The sequence below is a fragment of the Sinohyriopsis cumingii genome, chromosome 5 (assembly GCF_028554795.1).
Source record: "Sinohyriopsis cumingii isolate HCF-2022 chromosome 5, ASM2855479v2, whole genome shotgun sequence".
Taxonomy (NCBI): Eukaryota; Metazoa; Mollusca; class Bivalvia; order Unionida; family Unionidae; genus Sinohyriopsis; species Sinohyriopsis cumingii.
In genome coordinates, this window is record NC_142965.1 from 28,188,370 (window position 1) to 28,215,479 (window position 27,110).

At 36.2% G+C, this 27,110-nt stretch overlaps 1 protein-coding gene across 1 annotated transcript in view; it reads left to right on the forward strand.

Moving 5' to 3' along the window:
* LOC149798849 (DNA polymerase alpha catalytic subunit-like) overlaps positions 1–27,110 on the forward strand; it is a 186,045-nt gene that overhangs the window by 67,287 nt on the left and 91,648 nt on the right. The window contains exons 17-21 of the mRNA XM_089957752.1: positions 6,746–6,868; positions 9,407–9,491; positions 15,446–15,507; positions 22,749–22,844; positions 25,461–25,577. Coding sequence (XP_089813878.1) covers positions 6,746–6,868; positions 9,407–9,491; positions 15,446–15,507; positions 22,749–22,844; positions 25,461–25,577 — 483 coding nt within the window. The remainder of the gene's footprint in view (positions 1–6,745; positions 6,869–9,406; positions 9,492–15,445; positions 15,508–22,748; positions 22,845–25,460; positions 25,578–27,110) is intronic.

Genomic DNA, 27,110 nt, shown 5'->3' on the forward strand with positions numbered 1-27,110 from the left:
AGTACTTGCTCTCTTAAATCAGGTCATAACCAAGAGTGAGACTTAGTTTCCTCTTCCTGTTCATTGTTTTACTAGATTTCTTTCTTTAAATATACTACCTGGTCATATTATATTAAGATTACCTGGTCATATTATATTAAGCATACATTCTCTACCTTGCAAATCTAGCCTTCCAAACCAGGAACAAATGTTCTGACTGTCATGGCGTGGCTAAGCATTAGTAATGCTAAAATGGTAATCTGCTTGCTTATGAATGTAATGATTGGCACCAAAATCCTGTAGACCTCTCATTGTTTTGTGATTCAGTCAGTGCCAAGTTAAATACTTCTGCTTTGTTCATTAGTGTTTACAGGTAAATTCAATACCTGAACAGTATTTTATTAGCCCTGCCAATAATTAACCCCTTTATTCATACTTTGTTAACTCGACAGTTTGGGTATTAGTCGTTTTTTATTAAATTTTCTGAACTGTGATATTGGTTTTTGTGCTGTCAGAAGTAGTTTGTGTGATGCTTAGATGACTTCAACAGTATATGACTTTGCTTTGCTGTAATTACCAACAGCAGGTGCACTAGGCAGGATAAACTACTGTGATTGCAAGCAGCTGATGATGGAAGAGGATAATGAACTCGATTGTATTAATTGTACATAGTGCATTTGTGCAACATTTGTACAGAATAGACAAGGTGTAGTTGGGCTGCCATTTCTGCCAAGCAAGTTCTTGGGCCAAAAAGAAGATGAAGAAAAGATAACTTGGAGACCCGAACCCCATTAGCATTGCCTTTTTCTCTGTAGACATTGTTTCTCTTAGTAGAGTTAATGATGTCAAAAAGATCATCAATAAAATATACAAACTGAATACAGTCATCGAAGGCCTTTCACATAGTTCTTGCCTTGCCATTACCACATCACTCAAGTCAGACTGGTATCTTGTGGCACAAACTTTAGGGCAATATTAACATCATGCAGCCAGGCTGGAACAGACATGAATCTTCCCAGTACTGCCTACTGTTACATTTTCCATGATAGCGAGTACTTCATTTCATTCCAGGACTAGCTGACATTTCATCTCTGATACAGAGGAGATCTATAAATGGTGGTACTGGACTTTGCTTGGCCCACATCTTTGGACTTAAACAGGCTTTGGAATACCTTGTTTTCAGCATTAGTGCAGCCTTACCAGATGACTATGATTTTGTGACCATGCACGGTGATTTTAGTTCCTATCATGCCTGGTCCCAGCTCCTAGATAGAGATCGTTCCGGGTGATGGCCCAAACTCTGCCACCGATGCATGGAATCACCAGCTGTTGTGTTCATGCTTATTAGTACCAGAACCATCTTGCCTTTGGCAGAACAATGGAAAAAGCCACAACCAGTAACGGCTCCACATTAACCATATGTCAGCTGCAGTGGCTGACAGTCCAGCATCCAGTACTGGTCCAGAGAAAGCTCTTAGTGCATGTCTGGAGATAACTGTAGCCCAACAACGATGGACTCCAAACCTCAAACCATCCTCCTCAGACTACACTGATGGCATCATCATCACAATCAGTGCAGGCAGTATTGTCACTCCATTCATCCAGCATTGAAGATTCTAGCTCAGAGTCTTTGTTGATCATATGTGAGGACTTGTGCTGAAATTCTGCCCACAATCCTCTTGCCCCAATTTGAGTGTCCTGCACACTATTGCAGAGGTCCATAATCATGATCACACTCCTCCCGACTTTCAAGGGCTGCATTCACTGCTGGTATCCCAAGAGACCCACAAAGAGCCAATATACCTTAGCAAAAATCAATACACTTCTGTCAGAAAGGATGGTTGAACTCTTTCAGAATAGAAGTTCACAGAGATGCTACAGCCAATCTGTTTATTTAGATTGTTTGGTCTGGTCATGAATAAAGTCATTTATTTTGCTAATTTTTCCCATATCTTGACCTCTGTTAAGTTACTGATGCTGTTATGTTGGGCATAAATTTCAGTCCAAAGTTACATCGACCTGCTTAATTTGACGAAGTACAACTTTTAACAATGTCCATCTCTGAGAATTTTTACAAGAAATGATCCAGTGTTTACACTAATTCCTGTAATAAACCAAATTTTACTGGTAAAAATGCTAATCAACCAAGCATGCTTTATCACTTGCCACAACTTTAGAAAATTAAGTTGTAAACAATACTCTAGAGTAAGAAAATGATATGAATGCATTTCTGACCTTTACAGTAGCCGAGTTCATACTAAAGGTACAGCATCACAAGTTGACGCCATGAATGTATAGTTAATTTCACACAAATTTTATCTCATCTGTAACTCAGTAAATTATGAGCTCAACATCATTGAATGTAGCTGAAAATACCTAATTTGATTCTCATATATTTAAAATAAATTTGGTATTTTTAGTGATGCTGGCATGAAATTATACAGAGTTACAGATAGGATAAACTATGCGGAACAAACTATTGTCTAATCCCATTCCAATATAGCCACTGTTAGTCACCAACTTGATCCATATACAATGGACAACTTTGTTTAATCCACACAAAATTAAGAACTTTGGTTGAATTATAAATTAAATAGATTAAGTGTTTCCGTGCTTCATATGAGTGAAAACCTTCAACTTCAGCATGGCTAGATCACACGACGTACAGTCAGCTATAAATAGAAACCAGCAAATTTCCAAACCAATGTACCCCCTCCCCAGCAAACAAAGACCTGCATTACTATGTCAATACTTCCATGAAACAAAAAAAGATCATGAATAATTATTAGTTGTCTCTTTATTCCTTAAAAGTGTATCACAGGGGTTGGCAACCTACAGCATGCATGCCACAAGGTCACAAGTCAAAAGGTTTTGTATGGCACAGGAAGGGCAGCCAAAATTCGCAATTTTAACACAGTTACTCTCTTACTGGTGGCATGCACTCGTTCATTTTGTAAATAATCTGGAAAAAAGTGGACACTATATAAAATAGGTTGCTGACCCCTGGTGTATCAATAGGTATGATACAGGTTGTGTACTGCAATATGTAGCAATCCATGTCACTGGTATTATCATCTCACCCTCTTCATACAAGTTATATTCTTCCTCATTGTAACCTTCAACTTAAAGCTAAGAGGGTGACTGTTGCACACGACACACCATCTATACATGATATACAACTGGCTAAATTTTCATTAAAACATAATTTCATTGCATCGTTCAAGATGTATACTCAGAAAAGAACATAAAGCACCAGTGTTTTGTTTTGTTTTTAAATCCATAGTGCCCAGTATATTTTTATTCTAAAATTGAACTGGTTAATTGCTTTGTCATGAGTACAGATTCTTCAGCGCAGATGGAATGAAGCAGAAAGTAACTGCTGGGATTAACATCTTTGAAATGGGTGCTTTCATTTGTATTGTTTTATCTTGAATATCAGTCTTGCAATACTTCAAAAGTGATATGCCAACACTCCTTCTGGTGCTGTGTTGTTGCCAACAATCACTGGTCAGTCAGGAGGCATATGGGACTATATAATAGAATAAGTCTGCTTCTGACAGACTTTGATGTTGAGACAGTTAACTTAAAGATTTAAAACATGTTTTAGATTTTCAGTACATGAATACCGACAGCCTCATTTTTTTCTGGTACATAGGCAAATTTTATTGGTAAAACCTGACATATACTGGTGTAACATAACCTGATGATCAACAAAAGTGATCAGTTATGTTTTGGTACTTGTCAAAAGTCAACACTAACAAAAGAAAATACTTTATTTAAAAAAGTGCAGTCCTACATGTATATATACTTAAATTGGCCTAGATTTTGGTTAGCATGAGAAACCATTTGTCTTGCTGAGGCTACCAAAGGGATTATTCTATTCATAGGTAAATAAAAACAACTTTAAGCACTGACATTGTTACAGTAACTTAAGTCGTGTAAAAAAAATTTGTGACTTGTTACTTAATCTTGTTTAAAAGGCCTCCAATCTTTTTTCTGCAACACAGCATGACTGAATTGTTATATTTATTATGCATTAGAAATGCCATTTATTTTGAAAAACAAAACCCATTACTTCATGTCGATGATTTTTTTTCACCATCTATGTAATCGAGATAATCGGGTTTGACTTATTAAAGATTTTTCCTTGTTCCCAAGGCCGGTGGCACCCTTTGTCAAATCATAAGACCTCGGCCGCTCAGCCAGTTTCTGACCCCAAGCTTCAAAATGGGCATCCCAATATTCATACTCAATGCCATTCAGGAAGGTGATTTTGCAATTTAAGATGCTTACTTTCATGTACCCATGTCCACTAGGAGATGTATATCAACTTGAGGCACTGCCATTGAACCCTAATGTCAACCCCATTTTCTCAGTGAGACTACTACTTGGACAGCAACCAGCAAAAGCTCCAATTGGGTTTCTTTGGGCATAAAGTTCCTTATCTCTCTCTCTTGCTTTACCTTGGATTCCATGTCAACACTTTATTGATTTGGGTATGGACTTTGGTACCCTCCTGAACTAGGTCTCTCTTCCTCAGAAGTGTGTTTTAAGCATGATCTTGACAGTGTCCTGACACTCACTGAGATAGTTGCATCTCAGATTGAGTCTTTGTTTATTAGGCCTACTTAGTGGGACACCATACTTCATCGACTTAAGTTGTTTGTTTATAAGACCACTGTAGGCTGTCCTCTTACATGTGGCACTAATGCTCTGCTCACTGGACCAACCATCTGATGTTTCAGACTTAATGAATAACACTACAGTAAATGTGGAGAACCTAGGCTGGTTTACAGTGTAGATCCTGCTGCAACACCAACCACCAGAGATAACCATCTATATAGATGCTGTCTCCTACCCACTTCACCAGGGACATGGTCCTTCCAGGAGAGATCATTTATTATCAGTCTTTTGTAGATGAAAGCTGTCATGAATGCTTTTGACAAGCAGAAGTTATCTGGATGGTAATTCTCATTCTATCCAACAATTTAAACATTGTCAACTGCATCAGAAAGCAAAGAGAAACCAGTTCTACAGACCTCTCTGCTGTCTGCATTGAATTGTCACTGATGGTATCATCATGAAGTCTGCTACATCTCGGGCAGTCTCTGACAGCGCCAGTGGCCTAGTGGTTAGAGCGTCCACCTCGGATGCAGGAGGTTATGGGTTTGATCCCCGGTCAAGTCATACCAAAGACTTGCACAAATGGTACTAACAGCTGCCTCACTTGGCACTCAGCATTAAGAGGTTAGTGTTAGGACTGGTTGTCCTGGTGTCAGGATCATGTGACTGGGTGGGACATCATGCTACATGTCTGCAGCATGATGCCCCAGTGCTAGACATCACTATAAACTGCCACACTGCAGACATCATAGCGATATGACTGAAATTTTTTTAAAGCTACATTAAAAATCAAACTCACATACACACTCAGGCAGTCTCAATATCACCATTGACATTTCTCAATGGAATCAGCTGATTCATATTGTTGACTCATTGTCGCTAGTATCACCCTCTGTTACACTTTATTGTATCACTGTTGATTGCTAAACACCTGACCTTTTCTCTTCCACACCTCTCTGTCAATTAATTGGAACAGTCTTAATGCATATACGTCTCGTTCCATGAGAGTGAGAGAATTGGAGTGCCAGCTTGATTGCTCCTCTGTCTGATTTTGGCATTGAAAACTCCCACAAATGGAAATATTCCAGCTGAACCTGTACACATGGCATTTTTCAAGCAAGCCATCATAAAGAGCAAGTGGTGGACAGAATCGCTTAGAGGCCCATAACAAGTTTTTGAGGGCAAGTAGAGAGGATTCTCTCAGTGGTTGAAACAAAAATTATATCAGCTAATTAAATCCATCTTCTCTGGCTATTCGAAGAGAGGAAGCTTGCCCCAATCACCATCAAGGGCTGAAATGTTACAATTTCTAGCATATTTTGATATGAAAGGGATGACATAGGCCAAAACAAAGATCAGACTGACCTTTTGATCAGTTTTTCATTTGTCTAAACTGAAAGCTGTGACTTTTGTTTGAAAATGGACTATGGGTTCTGATACGGCTGAACATGACTACAGTTCTGTTAAGCTGGTTATGTTAGACTCATAAAGACCCCTAGAGTCCTTGTTAGAGCACGATCCCACATATTGGCAACCAATCCTACATTTTTAAAACTGCTTTTGTCTTTGGCCCCTTCATCCCAAAACCATCTAGAAGTCCCCATCAGGGCTCTGAAATGGCACCTGAAGTACAGTCGGAAGAGGGAGATCCTGAATGTTCTTACCAAACAAAAGAATGTAGACACACATCCGCAGTTGTCCTGGATGTGATGGGTTATCCACTCACCATTTAAGGAAACTAATCCTAGTTCAGATGAGCTTCTTGTAATGTAATAGGATTCATTAATATATTTGAAGAAGAATCCAGTTTTTGAAAGGTCAAATATATTTCTTCAATAATACTTACCAAACTAAAATACATTTACACACTTCTTAACCCTTTTGCAGTTACATCATAATGTATGGAACTTTGCTCCAGAAGTAACTGACAGCTATATGGATTTTTGCATGCTAGTTCCTGTATTCATTGGGCAACTGTTGTCAACTTCATTTTAAGCAAAATATTACTTTTTAGCATTTTGTGGTTAAAATAAACCAAAATGGTTGTAAGGTCTTTCCTGTCTTGGTAGTTTCAGATCTGTGAGGTATTATGGGTAAGTATTATCAAAGAAGCAGTATAGCTTATAATTTTTTTTCTTTATAGGTTAGTGTGACCTCACCAGACAATGTTGCAGTGGTAAATGATCCAACACCACCTATGCCAACCCTGGTTGTCATGACAATGAACTTAAGAACACTTCCCAATCCCAAGACACATCAAAATGAGGTAGGTCAAGTAATTGACATAGAAGTTTACTCCAATCCAATGATATTCTTAGGCCCATAACCCAATCCCAAATTTTTTACATAAAATTTAGAAATTGAGAAGAGACGAAGTGTACGTGACAGTAATATAAATCATAACAAGTTCGTGGACTTTTTCATATAAAACAAAATTAAGCATACAGGTTTCTTATTATATTTCGTGTATGGGCTGTACCATGTTACCCCATGTTTGTCCATCACCTTGCAGGCTTGAATGTAATCTGCTGTTTTCTTACGATTCCTGTGAGGGCTGACTTTTGATTGGATGACTATACGTCAGTGTGCAATATATCTGTATAATTTCATAGTGACATCACTTGGCAACTTTGTGATATGATGTTTTCAGGTCTTTGATTTTCACATTAAATTGGTAGTTTTAGATGCAATCAAATATTATCAGAAATAATGCTAGACCTTTCTTTGGTCTGTGTAAAAGACTTTGATAATGAAAAGGGCAAAGTCAGAATGCTCTTCTTTCATTACCAAAATTAATAGTAGATTCCATTGGAGAAAACATTTTTTATTTGCTTAATATTGCTTTAAATAAACACAAGTTGGCAGAATTGTATGGGGTTTTCAGCTGATAAAGCATCTGTGATGACTGGAATTCATAAAGGAGTTGCATTCTGTATTTGAAAAATGTCTCCATCGTTGTAAATATCAGGTTGTCCCTGGCATATGATGCACCTTGCTGCAGGAAAGACTGCCAATAAATTAGGAGAACTCCTGAAATATCAAGTTGGCATTCTACCTGACAATGTACTTCATGTGGACAGTGTTGATGTGCAATGTCACCTTATTTTCCAGCTCAAAGACCCAATAACTGAAAGATATAAATTTCCTCTTTGTCAGGTTATGAAAGGAATATTGGTTCTTTACCATTCTAATGCTGACTGTAAGAGATTGTTCAGTATTATTAACAAAAATAAAACTGAATTCAGATCCAGGTTCTGTAACCCAACACTTAGTGCTCTACTGGTGTGCAAAACATTCATAGTCTCAGCCGGTACGAAGTGTTTTGTAATGCAGTATGAAAGACTAGCTTTTTAAAGCTCAAAGTGCTATGTATAAAGACTTGAAGCAGTAATTGATATTAAAATACCAGAGGGGTAAATAAATCATCTTGTACATATGCTCATTGAATTTTTTTATGTTATGTGTGGATTTCTCTTTTTCTGCTCGGATTACTCCTTTTGTGTACTTGGTTTACACTTTTTTCATGCAAGGGTTTGCCACGTATGGTACAAGCAAGAGACCTGAAACAGAGTCCTCTAGTAGCAGTATTAATTGGAATTTTTTTTTTAGATTTACCAATTACATACTCTACAGCAAAATTGGTAGTTTTAGATGCAATCAAATATTATCAGAAATAATGCTAGACCTTTCTTTGGTCTGTATGAATTTTGAAACTGCCTGGTTATTATAAAAATACACCTTTTTCAATTGCATCAACTAATGGTTTCATATATTAAGAATTAGGGTGTCCTAATGTTATGTCCTCAAGTAGTTCTAGTTTTATTGACTTTGATGATATGCATCAGAAAATGATTGTTTAGAGCTATGTATATTAAATAATCATATATATATATCACACCTGACAACTATTTCAGATTTTGGCTTAAGCATTATTACTAAGTTACATCATACTCTTGCCTACATATATTTAAAAAAATGGAATACAAAACTGGGGGTCCTTTTTAGAATTTGTATCTTAAAACATCGATTTTAAGCAAAATTAGAGAATTAAAAGATTCCCATAATTCTTGTATATTCAGAACTAGTTACATTGTTTATGTGGTCTTTCCTGATGTTTTGTTTAATGCATCCAAATATGATGAATTTCATAGCAAACAGACCGGTTTCCTTAATTTGAAAACCTTTTTTCAGATCAATAATATTACTAAAATGAAATGGTTATATAACCAGGAACTGCCATAAAATACTGCTGCAAAATGTCAAGTGAAGCTGACGTTTTTAATGCAAATGACTAAAACTGTTAGTGGACAGGGATCTTTTTGTCTGATGAAAAAAAAAAGGGCAAATCAGGAGTGCTTCAGAAATTTAATGAAGAATATGTGATTGATGTAATACAGCATTTAAGTGTAGGACATCAGCATGTTTATTGCAAGATAGGTAGAGTCGGCTTTACATTTGGTCACAGTGGAAAATAAGACTAGATAACATCTGTTTTGCATATAGACTTTGTAAACATATTTTATAATCATATTGATTTTGCCTATTTAAACCAGGAACTTGAACCAGGTTCAGATCCAGGTTATTAAAGAAAATAAATCTTCATTTTTCATAAATTTTATAAAAGTTTATGGCAATTATTACCTGTAGTATGTAGATTACTATTTGTATGATTGGATGATGCTTTGTTCATGTGTACCACTTACTCGGTTGGCAGTTATTATATATGTGTGTATGTTTCTATTTCAGTATAGACCAAGTCACAGCTTTCTTTGTCATACAAACACTCAGATCAGTTTTATTTCAGGTAATAGGTGTTGCCTGCCTGGTACAGAATTCTTTACATATGGACCGTCCTGCACCCAAACAGCCATTTGAACAGCATTTCTGTAGTAAGTACTGAACCTATTCTCTTGTTGAGCCATATTCAGACAAACATCAATACAAGCAAATAAATATGTTGGTGCATCTGATTTTCACTTCTTTAAAAGGGAGACACTCTTGTGTTGTCTGATAATCGATATGAATAGTCTCCCCAAATATAGATAGTTTATTATTGTATGCTTTCATCATACCACTATGCAAGTTTTTGACAGCTGTATCTTTTAACAATGGTAATACATTAGCAGCTATTATTGTAATGCTATATCCTTTCCTGGTGCTAGCCTCCAATCTAAAGACATTATTTCTCCAATCCTAATATATTGGAGATACACTGAAATAATATAGTAAGGTAAATAAAACATGATTCCAGAATCTATCTCTGACTTTTTGAATATCTGGCGCTGCATTTATACAGGTATCTAATGAATGATCAATACTTTGTCAATTGAGTTATTTACTGCTAATCATACCCTTTCTTGTGTTGTATATATTATTTTTTCTCTTGTACTTGCTTCATATTAGTCTCTCTGTTCAATTTCATTGATTATGACAGTTTGGAGTACCTCACTTGCAAAACAGTGCTTCTTTTGTTTCATCCCTCCAATAGTGTTAAGTGTCATGAGAAGTGATTGCTACCCATTTATTGTTTAGTTTGATTGTTCAATAATATCTAAAATGGGGACATTAAAGATGCAGCATGGCACACAAACCAGCTGTCTTACATGCACAGCACATGTACATGTGGACAGTTGCCCCGCTTACTGCTTGTGGCACAACGTGGTTAGGGACTTTGTTGAATGTTGCTGGGCCTAGCAAGCAAGAACGAAAAGGTTACCTGCTTTAATGAGATTTGTGTGCGCAGATAGAAAGTTACCTGCTTAAGCTAGGATGAGATCCCGCTTATGTGCCATTTTTTCATGATGTCTTTGTTGGATATAATTATCTTAATTAATGATTTCATCATGCATTGGCTGTTCTTTTGGAATATGATTCTTCATTTACTTGTTTTGGAAAAGAGAACTAATAGACTTTTTCTCAGTACTTTTGCCCCACTGATACTAGTCATCTTTTGTTTTGAACATGACATATCACATTATACTGGCCAGTTGACCTGTTCGTCTGTGATGGACAGTCATTAATTGTATTGAATAATGGCTCTTGAAGCTACATTGTACAATAAACTTAACACTCTGGGACTATTTTCATCTTTACTTAAGTGTAAATAGCGGTAAGAAAAGAAACATTTCATAGGTGGCTGGTATAGGAACCGGAAGAAAAATTCCATTTACCTCCATTTCACCCATTATTTTACAGCATTTGGAAATCAGGACAGTTGATTTGGAAAACATAATCCAAATTCTTCTTAAATTGACAACCTAGAAATCTGATAAACCAATGCACATTTATTGTTCATTGGCAAATCAAAAAGATCACCAGAAAGGTGCACAGAAATAGTTGACTTTATTGTTTGTTAGGATATATATATATGTGTATATACATCTTTTTCGTAACAGAAATATGGCTTTAAAAAAAATTAGGCAATGAACCATTGAGTGTGGATCTAACACCCTTGCAGACCTGCCAACTCTTATGATTTTGACAAAAGTCTTACGAAAATTACCCTTAAAATACGAACTTAACAGCATACAAACAAAAACTACGGAAAAAATTATAGTTGCTGAAAAATCCAGATCATCAGTTCATCCATGTTTGATATGGATCCGGGTTTCATATTAGAACTAGTACAATTAGTTAGGGAACCAGACTAACTTTGCAGCAGCACCCGAGCTGCTATACACTGCACCTATTTGTTATGCAAAGCATCAGCATGATCAAACTGTTCATTATAGATTTTTTTTAAATGGTGTCCAGAAAGCGATGCATGTTTAAGATGAAAGGGAAAATAAGCTTCTAAAAAGGTGTTAATAGCCAACACAGAAGAACAAAAAAGGACCTCAACAAACATGCCGGTCATCCCCAAATTCATTGGTATTTTGAAATGTACAAAAGGTAGAATACTATGTCGAACTAAGACACCAACATTCTAAAAGTAGAGTGCAGTTTCTTTTGTCAAACAGTTCAGCTCTGAGGGATCTTTTGCTACAAAACCATATAGCACTTGAAGGGTTAATATTTATTGGACACATAAGAATTGTTTTTTTTTAAATTATAAAAGGGATATTGATTAAATATAGGCAAGTGGACTTAGCATTGATGGACAGTAATAAAGCATTATGGAACAGATGAGAAATCCAGTAAAGTAATCAGTGCAGCAATGATTCAAGAAAGTGTAACGTTGGCAGAGCTCTTGGTAGTGAAAAATCTTTATATTCAAAAGAAGATACCTATGAGCTGTGTCAAATATTACATAGCAACCATAAACAGTTTCCCAACTTCAAGCTGGCTAAGATAGCTATATTTATGCCCCTAAAGACAGCAGACAGTGAAAGGTGGTTCTCAGCACAGAATAATATTCATATGTACATTAGGGAAAGATAAGGCTCAAAAACAATCAATAGATTAACGCTTATATAACCTGAGGTAACATCTTTTGAGATTTTAGTATAGCTAATACAGAATGGAGCAGGAAGGAGAGACGGATATTTAAGCATAGCTGCCAACCCTCACGAATTTGGCGTGAATTTCACGACTTTTTCAGCGATTCACGCCGTAAGACAAAAATTCACGAATTTTCCGATCCTCAATTATTTTAAATCGTTAATAAAATAACTGATTTCCCGTTAGGTGCTAGTCGTGATATTCGCAGGTGCCGAAATGGTCCGGTACTGCTGGTCACGATATTAGTAGATCTACAGCCGATTAGTACAGTTGGCCAGGTCGCAAGCATTTTAGCCTATTTTAATCTATATGTATAAGAGTAGTTTTACAAATGCTTTTCAGAGAAACTGGGGCCTAACCAGAAATTTGCTCCGCTCATGCGTCAAAATACTGATTCGAGTTACCGTTCAGCATCGCATGTAAGATTTTGAAAATGTCTTCACCACCAAGGAAAAAGAAATGTATTACTCAAAAAGTGAAGTTTAATTTGGAATATATCAAAAATTGGCCATGCATTCTGCCATTAAACATTGATATTCATTCATGCTTTTTGCACTCAATGTGCCATCGCAGAGACGATGTGAGGAAGAATGTCGGTTGCAAAAAACACGTAGAAGTTGGGAAAAATAAGAATTCGCAGATATCAGCTCTGGAATATTTTAAACCATTGGCAGAAGACCCGCAGGCTACCAATGCTGAAGCATTATTTGTGAGTTTTCTTGTCGACCACAATCTACCTTTATGAGCTGGAGACCATGCTAAACATTTGTTCTGACATATGTTCCCGGACTCGAAAATCGCTTCCACATTTTCCTGTGGAAGAACCAGAAATGCTGCAGCTCCTGTGCATTCATCACAGCAACAGTGACAGCAAAAGAGTATTTTCTTTAGTGAGGAAAAATAAGACAGACTTTAGGGCCTCCTTAGCTGCAGAAAATTTGTCAGCAATTTTAGTCCCCAAGATCAACCACCAGGCAAGAAGTCGGAACTGTTTAGAAAACAAATTTACAATCAAGCAGTTGAGGAAGTTCAAGTCTGCCACAGTATCATGTCTTGATAAATAAATATTTCTGCATATATGTAGTGTTTTATATTTATTTTGCGAACTTGATATAGTGTAGTATTGACGGTCAGAGTAGTCAGAGTGGATGGAGTTATTGTCATGGTATTTTTCACGAATTCATGTCCAAATTCACGACTTTTTATCCCTATTTTCACTAATTGTGAGCCTGGAAGGTTGGCAGCTATGTTTAAGTGTTGGGTAAATATTGAACTACTGCCATTTTGCTGCCTCTCTTTTAATTCCTACTTCCCCTCCCATCTCCCCATTTAGATAAAATCATGGCAGCATCTCAGACTGTAAAATGTAAAGAAGTTAACAATTTTTCAAAAGATGTATAAAATAAATGATAAAGGAAACAAAAAGAAAATCTTTGAAACATATGATCTGATCAGTTAAAAGAGCTTATCAGTTTCATTTGGAGATCTCTCTTTCATAAAAATCCAAGCGCAGAAAGTCAGGACTGGTGCTGTATCGGGGGGCATTTTGAATCATTACTCTTTGGTTGAGGTCATAAAAACCACATTGTGGCATTCTTTCTCTACTTTCTCATCATTTACTTTCATTCATTTGTGCACCATTTTTGTGAAGGTATTTATGCTTTGGGTCCAGTTGTATTTGTCCAATAAATTGTCAGGCCATTCTCCAGTTGGTAGTAGAACATCCTACTGACAACACAGTGGTAAGTTCACTTGGCAGCATACCTTAGGCAATCAGCCTCCCACTAGGTTAGCAGATTTAGAAAAAAATAATAGCAGGTAATATATTATTGCTTTTAAATGTAGTTGTAGGTGGGGGTGCATTTGTACAACTAAATTTAATAATGTAATACTATTCTAACTTGCTATTATTGTGCAATTCCCTCCTCCCATCATGCTTTGATATCCTTTGTCTCAGACCAAGCCACAGTAGGTTGATATTCAAGTTGTTTCAAGTGGACTAAGTTAAAAGGCTGGTATCATGTTGGTTTTAGCTCTACTAGTCACACACCAGAAGAGTTCTTTTGATGTCTTGATGTTCATGAAAGAAAATGGTGCCATTCTGACCTCTAATATGACCATCATTTTGGCCACTTTGAAAATGTTATTGCTACTGCTTCTAGATAGAAAGTCCAATCCACATGGGATTTTCATTAGGAGGTTTGTTATAATGTCTAGTTGGTCCTCATGGAAGTTGGTGCTGAATTAACCTTCAGTGTGGCCATCATATTGCCTTGGGGATTTTTGCCAAAAGACTTGTCCAAAATGAAAATGGTGCTGATCTGACATAGCTGCCAACTTCAAGATCCTACTTTGAAAATATCAGATGTGGTTTCAACACTCAGCAGATAAAAAAGCGGTCATATCTTGGATTCCTGTAAACTCTTTTTGGTCAGTAAAGCAGCAGTCCCTTCAAGGAACTCTTGTTTATTCTAGACATTGAATTACCAAATGGAGGACGGAGTAATATCCTTTAATTGGGAACTAGTGCCAGGAAAAAGGTACAGGAATAGTAACAAATGCAAATAGGTTTTACAAAACTTAAATTGGTTTCACCCCCACCCCTTAGATTAGATATGAAATTTACAAAAATATGTGATGCAGTATTCATGTTTTTGAAGGTTACCATGTAATTATTTGCACGAGACCATAAAATCTCTCTCCTTTTGTGTTGTATCAGATGATCACTTAAGGTGCTGTTTTCTTTAGTTAAGTTATTGGGGTAAGATCATTAAAAATTTACCTTAGGCATAGGGGGCCCCGAGTGGCCGAGTGGTCTAAAGCGCTCTCCGTTACGGATCACTGCCATCTCACCTCTGTCTGCGCTGGTTCGAGTCTCGGATTCAGCCAATGTGGGTATGTGAGAAAGCTTGCCAGTAGCTTCTCGAGGGTCGGTGGTTCTTTCCGGGGTTTTCCCGGGTTCTTCCTCCACCATTAATACTGGCCGCCATGTATAGCCTATCGTGTGCTGAAAAATGGCGTTAAACCCCACAACAACAACAACAACAACAACCTTAGGCATATAATTAAACAGTAGTACAATTTGTTTCAGTATTCATGATGTATATGCTCTTAATAAGTGATGGTCCCATAGGAAAAATCGGAGTCTTGAACAGAACTTTTTTGGTTTTACTCTTTACTGACACAATTTGATTAAAGACAGAAATAATTGGGGGAATGACTGCTATAGATTTTAGGCTTTACTAACATTTTTGGATATACATAACATGATAACTTGATCCAAGAATCAAATATCTAATCCAAAATGATAAAGATGCTGATTTTGTTCAGTATTTATAGCATGGAAATTAAACTGCACATTTCTAATTTTTTGCTAATGTTTATCCATATTTGATACTTACAGTTTTAAGTAAACCAAGTGACTGTATATTTCCGTGGGACTTCAAGGACAAGGTTCAGAAGGAGGTAAGTTCCTGTGTGTGTGATATGAAGTAGATGTCTCTAATTACATTAGATCCTGATCCCAGTTTCACTTAATTTCTCAACATGTTTCCTCAAATTTAGATTTTATAGCATTTATATATTACATGCAATGTTAATGACTTGATGTATCTTTGCCTCCCAAGTAAAAGGAGATTATTTTTTTCTCCACCAAGTATTCATAATTGGAGTTCTAGAAATGTAAATAACATTTTTGTCAACTTCTGACACTGAGAATATTGTGCTTTTATTGGAGTTTGGGCCATTGTCAAGTCTTTGGCTCAGAACTTTTCATCATTCGAGTCATTTTTTATAATTTCTACTGTTGTACAGTATTTGTGTTGTATTAGTTACTTTTTATGCCCTAATTATGTACTTTTTTGGCCACTTATAATAGCAATAATTACTCATACCTCTGGGGTGGAGTAGGTTTGGCATGTAAGTAATTGCTATGTATATATGTCAGATTTCATTGAATTTGAGGTTTAGAGCACTTCGTTAGTAAAGCAGTGCTTCTTGGTTTTCATCCCTTTGTTCATAAGTGGTATTGAAGCAAGTATTACCTTCCCAATTCCTGTTCTGGTTCATTATTTATTTTTTTCTTTGATCAGTTAGTATGGGTAAAAGCTATCAGGACAGTTGTTCTGTTTATTGCCTTTTGCCTGATAAGATATGGGACTTGCTTGAAAGTTTATGGGACTATTGGGCCCTCAGGCTAACTATAAATGGGAAAATCAGTCACTATATTGTTGGTGCAAAATGCCCACTTGATTAAGATTATGGTTTTATGTTGTACTCATTCTTAACTTTGCTCTAAATCCAATAATTGTGTATCAAATAGGAAGCCATTCAGATCACCGCATCTGCTTACTAAACAAGTTGTACCCAACTGTAGTTGAATATTTCGATGACAGTACAGATGGGGCTGTAGCACTTCTATCAGTTCCAGCATAACGTTATTAGATTTCAAAAAGTGAAATATAACATTATTTCATTTGCATCGGACAATGTTTCATTGATAGTTGTAAAAAAAAAAAAAAAGGTGCATTTGAACATAACTGGGTTAAATCTCTACATATTCTTGAGTAGCTTTCATGCCGTTTGATCAACAACCTTTCAGATGTATTGACTTGTTAGTAGATATAGTATTTAAAGTGTGAATAAACAGTTGAACTGGAAGGTGTTTAAAAAACAGGAAAAATAATGATGCATTGAGTAACATGATGGTTGTCTCATGGTGAAGGTATGAAAAGACTGTTGTTTTAGGGTTTAACGCCATTTTTCAGCACACGATAGGCCATACATGGCGGCCAGTATTAATGGTGGAGGAAGAACCCAGGAAAGAACCACTGACCCACGAAAAGCTACTGGCAAGCTTTCTCACATACCCACATTGGCCAAATCCTAGACTCGAACCCACGCAGACAGAGGTGAGATGGCAGTGATCCATAACGGAGAGCGCTTTAGACCGCTCGGCCACTCGGGGCACCATGAAAAGAATGCTGGATAAATCAGAACCGTTGCAAAGATATTTTGAGAAAGAAACAAGAGACTGGAGGCATTATGCTTTAAACCTATTGACTGCCTTACTGATTAGAGTTGGCAGATCTGAGGTGGAGGGGTGTTGTTGATACCCAAGACTGATAACCCTTTGAAAGGCTTTCCCATGAAAGGGAAGCATGTTCATCTTCTCACTTAATTGACTTGTGCTTAAATCAAGGGGATTTCATTCATTAGAGTTGAAATAGTCTCCAGTAAGTTATACATCATATCACTGGTCATTGCCTGGTGATCAGGAACAGGGCATTGGTCACTAGGGAGTGTTTCCAATGAGTCACCAGTTTTCTCTTACTGGTCACTGGACACCAGGTAATATGTTGAGTGACACTCATAGACTGTCACCGGGCACAGGAACACCAGTTGCAAGGTAATTCTCAAGTGACAGTTGCTGAGTGTTTCTCACCGGACACTGGGCACCATTTTCCAGGTATGATATGGTGATTGGGATAGAAAATGATGTGTGCCAATGTGTGGGTCATTTCCATAACGAAGGAGGGTTACCAGATTTGCTTTCCAGACATTATATCAGTGGGAATAGGTGTATACTCTTCTTAGAAAGGATTCAGTTTGGATTCTCCATAACAGAAGTCTCTCTTATAACGAACTTCCTCCCATTGTCTCTTTTACCATGTGCTTATGCAAAAGACAATTTATATTTAAAAAATGACAGTATTTATATCATATAAATTCCAATTAGTTTCAAATGCCAAGAATGATTATTTAGAATGGTATGTTGATTTCTTAGATAGTAAGAATGGCATCTGCATTCCCAGCCATTGTCAGTAAGTATATGTACAGTTCCTGTAGTTACCATATTTACCACATGTTGGGACACAAAAAATGAATTTTAAAAGTAAATTTTTTGTGTACTGTATGTTCTGGGATACATTGTTTTTTTCCAGTCATAAGTTATGGGACACCTATTAAATCATACGAAAAGTACATTTCTGAAAATGCACTGAATTTGTTTATAAAAAATAAATAAAAACTGTGTACTTAGATAAAACTCCTTAATCCACTGCAGCAGCATCTCATGAACACAACCCTTCTCCCGCACACGTATGATCCATTCTTTCTTTGCATGAATATTATTAGAGGCAACACATCACCTGAAGTGGAAACCACAAGGACTGAAGTCAGATTTTTTCAAATCTGCATCAGTCTTGCTAATTCTCACACTTTTGACCCCCATCTTATCATCAGTCTAACCCAGAAATGTGATCAAAGTACACTAGAATTTCATCCATGTTGATGATCATATTGTTGGCAAAATCATCTGCTTCTCTTCTGGTATCCACGAATTCATCACATAATTTTATTTTCTCCAGATCTTCTGGGCAACACTGGATCATCAGTGTCCTTGCACAAAGCACTATATTGTATCACTTTAAAATTTGTTCCATTGTTTCAATTTATTTTCAAAATTCTTGTGAATACCAGTGAAAAGGAACCAAACTTTGCTTCCATATCTCAACCATCTTTGTAAACTCAAGTAATAGAAGCACTTAAAAGAATCCATAGTCAGCTTGCTTTGCAATAAAATAACCTTTGTATTGATATTCTTTTAAAAAAATTATAAAAAAAAGTAACCAAAGTTGGCTTTTCAGGTTGGCATGCTTTTGTAATAAAAAATAACTTTTGTCGTTGATGTCCTGTTGGTAAGTTCAAAGAAGGAGTTTACTGTTCAATGCCAGTTGTGTTTATTCACCTCCCTAGTTTCTATGCCCTTGGCATCTGTAGTAATAATTAATAGTAATGATACTTTTGTACCTGGTGGGTGAATGTGTTTTCAAATAATGACTTTTATTTGCGAGATACTGTCATACAGTAGACCTGGATATAATTCAGTCTTGATTATTTTGCACCTAACACAGTGTCATGCATGAATGACAGTTGTCTTCAAGATATCGGTTGATTATCTCCCTCTGGTTTGCGATTTTTTTGGATCTAGTTTTCATTCAGATAATATATTCAAACCTTTGAGCACAGCCAAACACAACTTGTTTCTCAATGTTCATGTCACGTGGCTTGTTGTTATAAGACATATGCGATACACGCTTCAGTATGGAAGCCAATGCTACATACACAGATTTCATGGATATATTTTGTTCTTTAATGCTTATGTTAAAAAAAAGGACTTGATGATACAATAAAAGGTTATTTTCTTTCTTTTTATTATCAAATTAGCATTTTGTTTATCTATTTTATTGCACGTGCAGTGGGGGGGGGGGGGGGCACAAATGCCATATAAATTTATTTTGTTTCTCAAGTATTGGGACATATGACCTTGGTGAAAAAAACTTTCACATAAGTTCTGGGACAGGAGAAGTAATAATTGTTTTATCCTGTCCCAATATATACAGTAAATACAGTAGGTGGCATTTGCTCTGAACTTTGCTCAGGTTAACTCATTAACCCCTGGAGGTTTTTGTTGTTTTCGCCTGAAGTGTGAATAGGAAACACATTTTGGGAACTATTTCTGAATACATCCTAATACATCAACTTCCTAGAGATTTCCCGTTAACCTAATGTTAGAAACATCATTTTTCATTGGCTATTTCCCTCGCGCAGGAGCAGAAGGGTAAAAGTTGGAGGTTTTTTGGGGTTGTTTTTATTTTATTTTTTTATGCTTAACGGACCCATCATTTTCATATCGAGACCACTCTTTATTCCAAATGCCAGTCTTATCCTACTCTTTGCAAAGGTTCACCTGTCTGTATGCAGTTCAGACCGGTCTGTCTAATATCTGAGGACACAAACTCTAAAATCTAGACAAAAAATCATTTCCCGACCACAGGCAAATTTTAGGTGGAAAAAAATCGGGTCCAAAAAATTTGGTTCTTCCCTCTTTATTTTGTTATGCAACTAGAACGTCCAGATTATTTGTTATCATTGTAGAGCTCTATCTGTCTACCTTTCTATAATACCACCCACTTTAGTGTATCTTACATTACCTTGACGCTACAGAGCTCAACAGTAGGCTACTACCTCCTGACGCGTAAACACAGTGCCAGGGGTTAATGAGTTGAGCATAGCTGTTACATTAAATTTAGTGATCTGACACTTCTGTGAGTGAGTACAAAGGCATCATTGGTTTAGAAACTTGCATGAGTAAACATCTGGCATTATAGTATATTAATATTGTTAATTGAAACAAATGATGAAAATATTTACCAAGCAGTACATATCCAAGAAACTAATTCAAAACCGGTATGTTAATGTTGATTAACTTAAGAGTTGTTTCTAAGGAAGAAATATTGGATATAATGTGGTCTTTTTAGGAAAATGAATTGATCTTGGTAGGTGTATGAAAACTGAAGAACTGTTGATGTGAACTGTTGTCAAGATGAATTCACACATGCCTTAGGTATTGATACTAACCAAACAAATGGAACATGTAAGAAGCTAATTCATTGGGGGAAAACATTTCACCAAAATATGCCTCTGATGAGAAAACTAACACTATGAATTCTTCATCTTATGTTTCAATTTAGCCATGAAGAAATTATTTGATGAAGAAAAAATGTATTAGATCAACAGAGATAGAATACTGAAATGTACAGGTATGGTATAGTAATCATATTTGTTCTGAAGCAGTGTGGTACTTTGCACAGCATTAATGCTTACATGACAGATTAAAACAAGCTACCAGTTGTGTTCACATTTATTACTGGTTGAGTCACGTAAAAGGTTACACACTGATGCGAAATAAGTTTTGATTAACATCAGGAATCAAAGAACAAGACTATTCCGGTTTTGTAAGCATTATTTAACCCTTTCAACACTGCAAACCAGTAAAGCAGTCCAAGAACAATAACTCCCGCTCAGCAATGCAGACAATTATTTTGGGCTTGTGTCAATGTCATTTTTTTAATAAATATTCTATGAATGGTCAGTGCAATTGGTACCTCATTAGTAAATAATTATTTCATAGTTTGATTTATTTGCATACCATTTGAAATCATTCAGACTTCAAGGTAGGTTGCTAAGAAGAAATTACAATTTTCTGATCCATGAATGTTAAACTTAAAAATCACCTGTGTACATCCAAAACAGCAGACTTGTTTGATGATGAGTAAGACTTGTCTGAAGACGAAATAATTGAAAATAGGTCAATTCTGATGTTGTAAATATACAAGAATAAAAGAAACTATGTTTACAACCAGGAATGGAGGGATGTTATTGGTAGTATTAAAGACAATGAGTAATTTTAAGGCCCCAAACACGTCTTGAATATTTGAAATATTTTATATTTAATACCATGTATTTTCAAAAATAGCAAGATTTATAAATATGAATGCACATTTGAAGCAAGAGACTCGCCCAAATCAACACAATGGTTCTTTGACTGATGTCGAATTATCTGAAATTAAGGTGTTTTATATCCTATGTATATAGATGGTTATTCTGATTTGTGACAGAGGTGAACTATACTGGGCTGAAAGTGGTCCAATTTTGGAGTCATGTGACAGATTTGAATTGTAAACTAAAATGCCCTCTTTGAAAATTGAGAATCCCCCCTTACAGAATGCCAGTGGTAATTCCATCTTGTATGTGTGAAAATTCTCAAGAAATCACTGCCTACTGACAGGGAGGTCAGGTTTTAATTGATCAGAACACACTGGTATGATAATCCCAATATCTTCCCCATCCCTTGGACAACCAGAATATCAATGATCTCTAAATTCAATACATTGACATTTGTTCTAACGTGATCATGTTCACCCAACTTTAATCCGTATAAAAAAGGTAAGTAATCTGATTATCTGTAGTGCTGATTATCTGTAGTGCTGTGTTTCTTATCAGAATCCTTATTAGACTTGTTCTTTAGATGTCCAGTTTAGTCATGTTGATCGGTACTGGCTATTATTGCCACGAATAATTATCAAGATGACAAAAGATAATAGAAGAAAAGTACAATATTGCTGATATGAAGTTTGTATGACATGCAGTCACCATAAAATAAAATGGTAAGTTGACTTCTCTCATAGATTATTTAATACATGTCAAAGGTTACCACACTATAACCAGTCAATTATATGACAAGCTCACTTTCTTTGTAAACACGGAGTATTCCATGTAATAGCTACAATTTGTTCGTTACTGGTATTGTTGCCAGTGAAGGTGTCGGCAGATGTTCTCACATTAGAAGTAAAAGTGAAACCAATTTAACTAAATGAAAGGAGGCGGAATCCTACGATTGCTGCTGAGAATTTGGGTGTCAGAAAGATTTAAATACACGTTAGTGCTTGTACATTGTATAGCAACAAAAAAGAACTGAATGGATGGGAAATAATAGTTATAGCCAGATGTTATATTCTGATTTTATTGAGAAAAGTTTTGAATGATTATTATTAATAATTATCTTAAATAACATGCAAGTTTTATCACATTGTTTCCATAACATGTGTGATTTCTTTAATGCAATTGAAATATATTAAAATGACTATCTTACTTTTTATGTAGTAACTACTCACTTCTTTGTGATTTCCCCCTAGAAGGGTCATCCTTCATAAAAGGCCACCTTTATGCTGCAGAAGAGATGTCCTTGTAAGAGGGGGATATTTGTATATTAAACTTCATGGGGGAAATTTGAGAAAAGGAAGAAGGCACCAAGATGATCCTCACTTAATATTGTTTTACTATCATGCCTACATGTATTTCAGAAGCACAACATGAAAGTGGAAGTACTACCCACAGAAAGAGCTCTTCTTGGGCTGTTGTTGGCCAAGATACACAAGATAGATCCAGATCTTATTGTGGTAAGTGTTCATGGTCAAACTGGCATCAGCATGGTCAGATGTGGGTATCACTTTTCTGCTCCCACCCATGGCATTTTCAGTGAGGAGTTTTTGTACTGTGTTTGCAGTTCAGATACTAAAGAAGTAGATCAACACACTGAAGCAGATCAGACATTTTCATTTTAACACATGCTTAATAAATCATTAATCTCAGAGGATGACAGTTGTTTTTGTACAGAGCAAAGATGTGTTAACAGGCCTTGAAAATATGTTTCCACTAGTATGTTTGGAGTTAAAATGTAAGAGATGTGTAATAGAAGCTATGGTGTAAATTACATGATAAATTGGATGCATATCTAACCTAGCTATGTATTGAGAAGTAATGTAAGCAAGTTCTATTCTACTTTTTTTTTTGAAATAGCAAGTGCTCTAAATTTGATTTCCTTATGAAGTGACTGAAATTAGAAAACTTCCTCCTATTCTATCACTAAATTTCAGATTTAACAAAAACTATAATTCACCTACATTGTCAGCTTTTTGATTCTTCGTCATTTGTGTTTAGCAACCCTGATGGCACGTGTTTAATCCCAACTCCAAGTTACTGAACTTGTATGAGTGCATGTTATTAAAATAAACACTTGAGGACAAACAGTTTTCACAAGTGATTTAGAATCCCTCAAGTGAGATGGCTATCCACCTTAGAGGCATATGAAGGCAATGGTGTATATTCTTAGTGGAGTGCCAGTGTAGGCATCCATACCACAATAACTAATTTCCTATGGCTCTTTGATGAGAAACAACCTACCATTCCATTATTCCATTATCACAAGCACACCATGTTTTCATGGAATAGAAGATATTGGACAAACCAAGACCTATCCTATCTTCTGTTAATTTTTTATTTCACTTGGCCGGTGACACTGGATCCATGTCCAAGTAGAATTTGTCATGAGGATTAAAATGGTTGAACAAGACACCATCTGAACTACTCTCAAGAACTTAATTAGTTCACTTGTCATACAAGTCCTGCCTTCTCACTGCTTTGGTAATCAGCAAGCAAAATCAGCAAATACATTTTGTATTGGTGAACCCATCTACATGCAACAAGACGGATCAATATCATCCATTAAGCCCCTTGCTTTATTTGATGAGAACAGACTGCCATTTATGGGTAGTTGGATATTGGTAATAATTCCGTCTACTCTGGACACTTCATCTCAAAGTCATCTACAGGACTCAGTGCGAGATCTGAAGTGTTTTTTAAGGAAGATACAGCTGTTGCTCGACTGAGATAACTCATTTGCCTTCAAAGAGGTGAAGGACATTATGTCAACATGGACACTTTCATCTTGAATAAAGTTGGCTATCAGTTCCATATATCAGACTAAATCCATGCCAATGAATTTGCTTTGCATATCACCACAAACATTACAGATGAGCCAAATGTTTCTCTAATTATCCATTACATGGGATGGAGATCCAAGTACACTTCTCCAGTTTTTATCTGAGATCCTTCATCCTTAAAGGCTCAGATTTGATCTGGAGAAACCTTTACCAGTAGTGGATGAGGTTGCCTTTCCAGGGTGTTTAACAGCTTCATAAAGTTGCAGCTTGTCGACTTGCACTGGATTTGTGGGAGTGAAAGTTGTTCACTTTTGAAGCCGCTTCCTGATATATGGAGTCTATTTTCCAGTTTGGTTATCCAGAAGCTGTCTCACATACCTTAGGGGACTGGAGATGGTTTCTCTGGAGTAAGGGGATGTTTCTCCCTCCACCTCCTGGCTGATAAGGAAAGCCCTGTACATGACTTCCTCAGGCTTTAAACTGCAATTGTTTTGTGATCCATTACATCAGCATTATCAAGCTATTGCTAATTTTTTTAAAATTATGTCCGTCTAGCAACAGTTCAGGGGGGGAAAACCCCTCTTAAAACATTGTAATATTCAGTAGAGAAGAATACAAGGGAATATTACGATTCAGAGGGGGGGACGGGAAGGGCAAAAATTAAGTTTAGTGAGCATCTTGTGTTGATTTGATTATGTCTCATGGCAGGAAAGATTATAGTCATCACTAAGGCAATGTGAAATTTATAGTAAATGTTACAGACATGGTAGACTAGTTAAAATGGGTGTTGAATATAAATAATTTTTCAGTATATTTTGTGTTTGTATTCTGTTTTTAATCCAAAGGGATTTTGCCCATTTGTGCCAAGTATTTTGAACTGCTGATCCAGGTTAGTAGTAAAAATAAATGACATTTTCATACGTTGTACTGAATTATGGCATATAATATATTAGCTATGATGTTGTAGCCTCACCAAAGAATGGATACTAATGTTATAAATAGTAATATATAGTTTACGCATGTTATGGTCAGATTCTAATGACAGTTATATTAGCAAACTTTACTCCTATACATCTACAGGATTGGCATATATGCCCGAGAATCTTGTATTGAAAAGTCTCTACTGCAATTCAGTCCAGTCCTCATGTCAGGGTATGGCCCAGTGTGTGTGTGTATTCTCACACCTGCTCGTTTTATTTTGTATATACGTATGTATATATTATCTCGCACTTGTAAGTGAGAACAAGTTATTTTCACAATTTTGTAATTTGTGTGCTCTTTAAATGTTTGCAGGGTCATGACATCTTTGGGTTTGATCTGAATGTGCTGCTTCACAGAATCAGTGCTAACAAGATTCCACACTGGTCAAAGATCTCCCGATTAAAGAGAACTGTAATGCCAAAACTTTCTGTAAGTATCCATACCAGTTTTATATAGTGGAGTGGTGTAGAGTCGGGGACATCAAGTCTCACCAATCAAAATATTAATGCTTATGCAACTAGATGAGACATCTTTTGAGGATTTTGAATTAATCAGAGCTCAGTCTGAGTTGAGTAGGAAGAAAGATACATACCACATAGCTGCCAAGTATCCCATTTTTTTCCTTCATTATTTGTTCCGTAATTTGGACCTGAATATTTGCAATTATCTGTTTAGAACCATCACATGGTTCCATTCTGAGAGTGAAAGTATCGCATGTATATAGGGATAGTTCTAAAATATGATTGGTTCATTCGAAATTGAGGTTAGTCTTTAACCACCATATTGGATTGTGCAAAGTAGTTGCCACTATTACTGTATAGCATCTTTTGTAATCTTCAACTTCTAGTCATGATGATAAGGAAAGCAGAAGATTCAGAATTTTCCCCAGCAAAGAAAAGAAAACAGAACTGGAAGGTCAACTGTGCCATCTTGTTTAGATTTGTGGTACAATCTGGTAATGGAGAAAACCTTGTGTTTTGCAAATTGTGTAATTGTGATTTTGCTGTTGAGCATAAAACAGCATGAAAAAGCTAATAAACATCATCTGACTGTTTCATCATCAACTCAGCCTGAACTTGAGATGTTTATAAATGTCAGAGAGAACCTTGTAATTCAATTGAAGTTTGGTTTACTAAATTTCTTTTTTAAGTGAGCTTTCCTCGGTTATTAGTGTTGCTAGCGATTTATTTCACACACTTTTTCCAGAGAATAAAATCGCAAAGGATTACCATGTGCTAGCAGGAAAACGGGTTCAATAAATAAAAATATCACACAGAATTCATATCATCAGTGAAAGATGGTACTTTGGAAATAATAATGATTGAAGAAAAAAAGAACAAGGTGTGGAAAAGGCACCTATAAACAGCCTGTATCTGAGTGTATTGCTTTCTTGCATCTTCTGAATGGAACAGGGTGGCAGGCCCATTTAGAAGGTGCAAGAGTGCAGCACATGCATCTTTGACATTAAATGCTTAAGTAAGGTACTGTCCAACTTTGGTGATTGTTGTAGATGTTGTAAATAGTTACATGTGCATTAAAGTGTTAAAAAACTGTAATCGTTCCTGAAAATCTGTATTTTTCTCATAAGCAGGCAGGGTTTTTGTCCTGTGGGGTTGTCTGCTATGATGCCAGATATATTTGGTTAAAACCTTGCCCATATTGATATTGTGACTAGAAGGTGTCACATACCATAGCCTCAGTGTCATGGAGAAAATTTAATTATGTATATTATGTTCTTTTCTGAGTATACATCTTGAACAATGCAATGAAATTATGTTTTAATGAAAATTTAGCTAGTTGATTATCATGTATAGATGGTGTGTCATGTGCAACAGTCACCCTCTTAGCTTTAAGTTGAAGGTTACATTGAGGGAGAATATAACTTGTATGAAGATGATGACACCAGTGACGTGGATTGCTACATATTTCAGTACACAACCTGTATCATACGTGTTGATACAC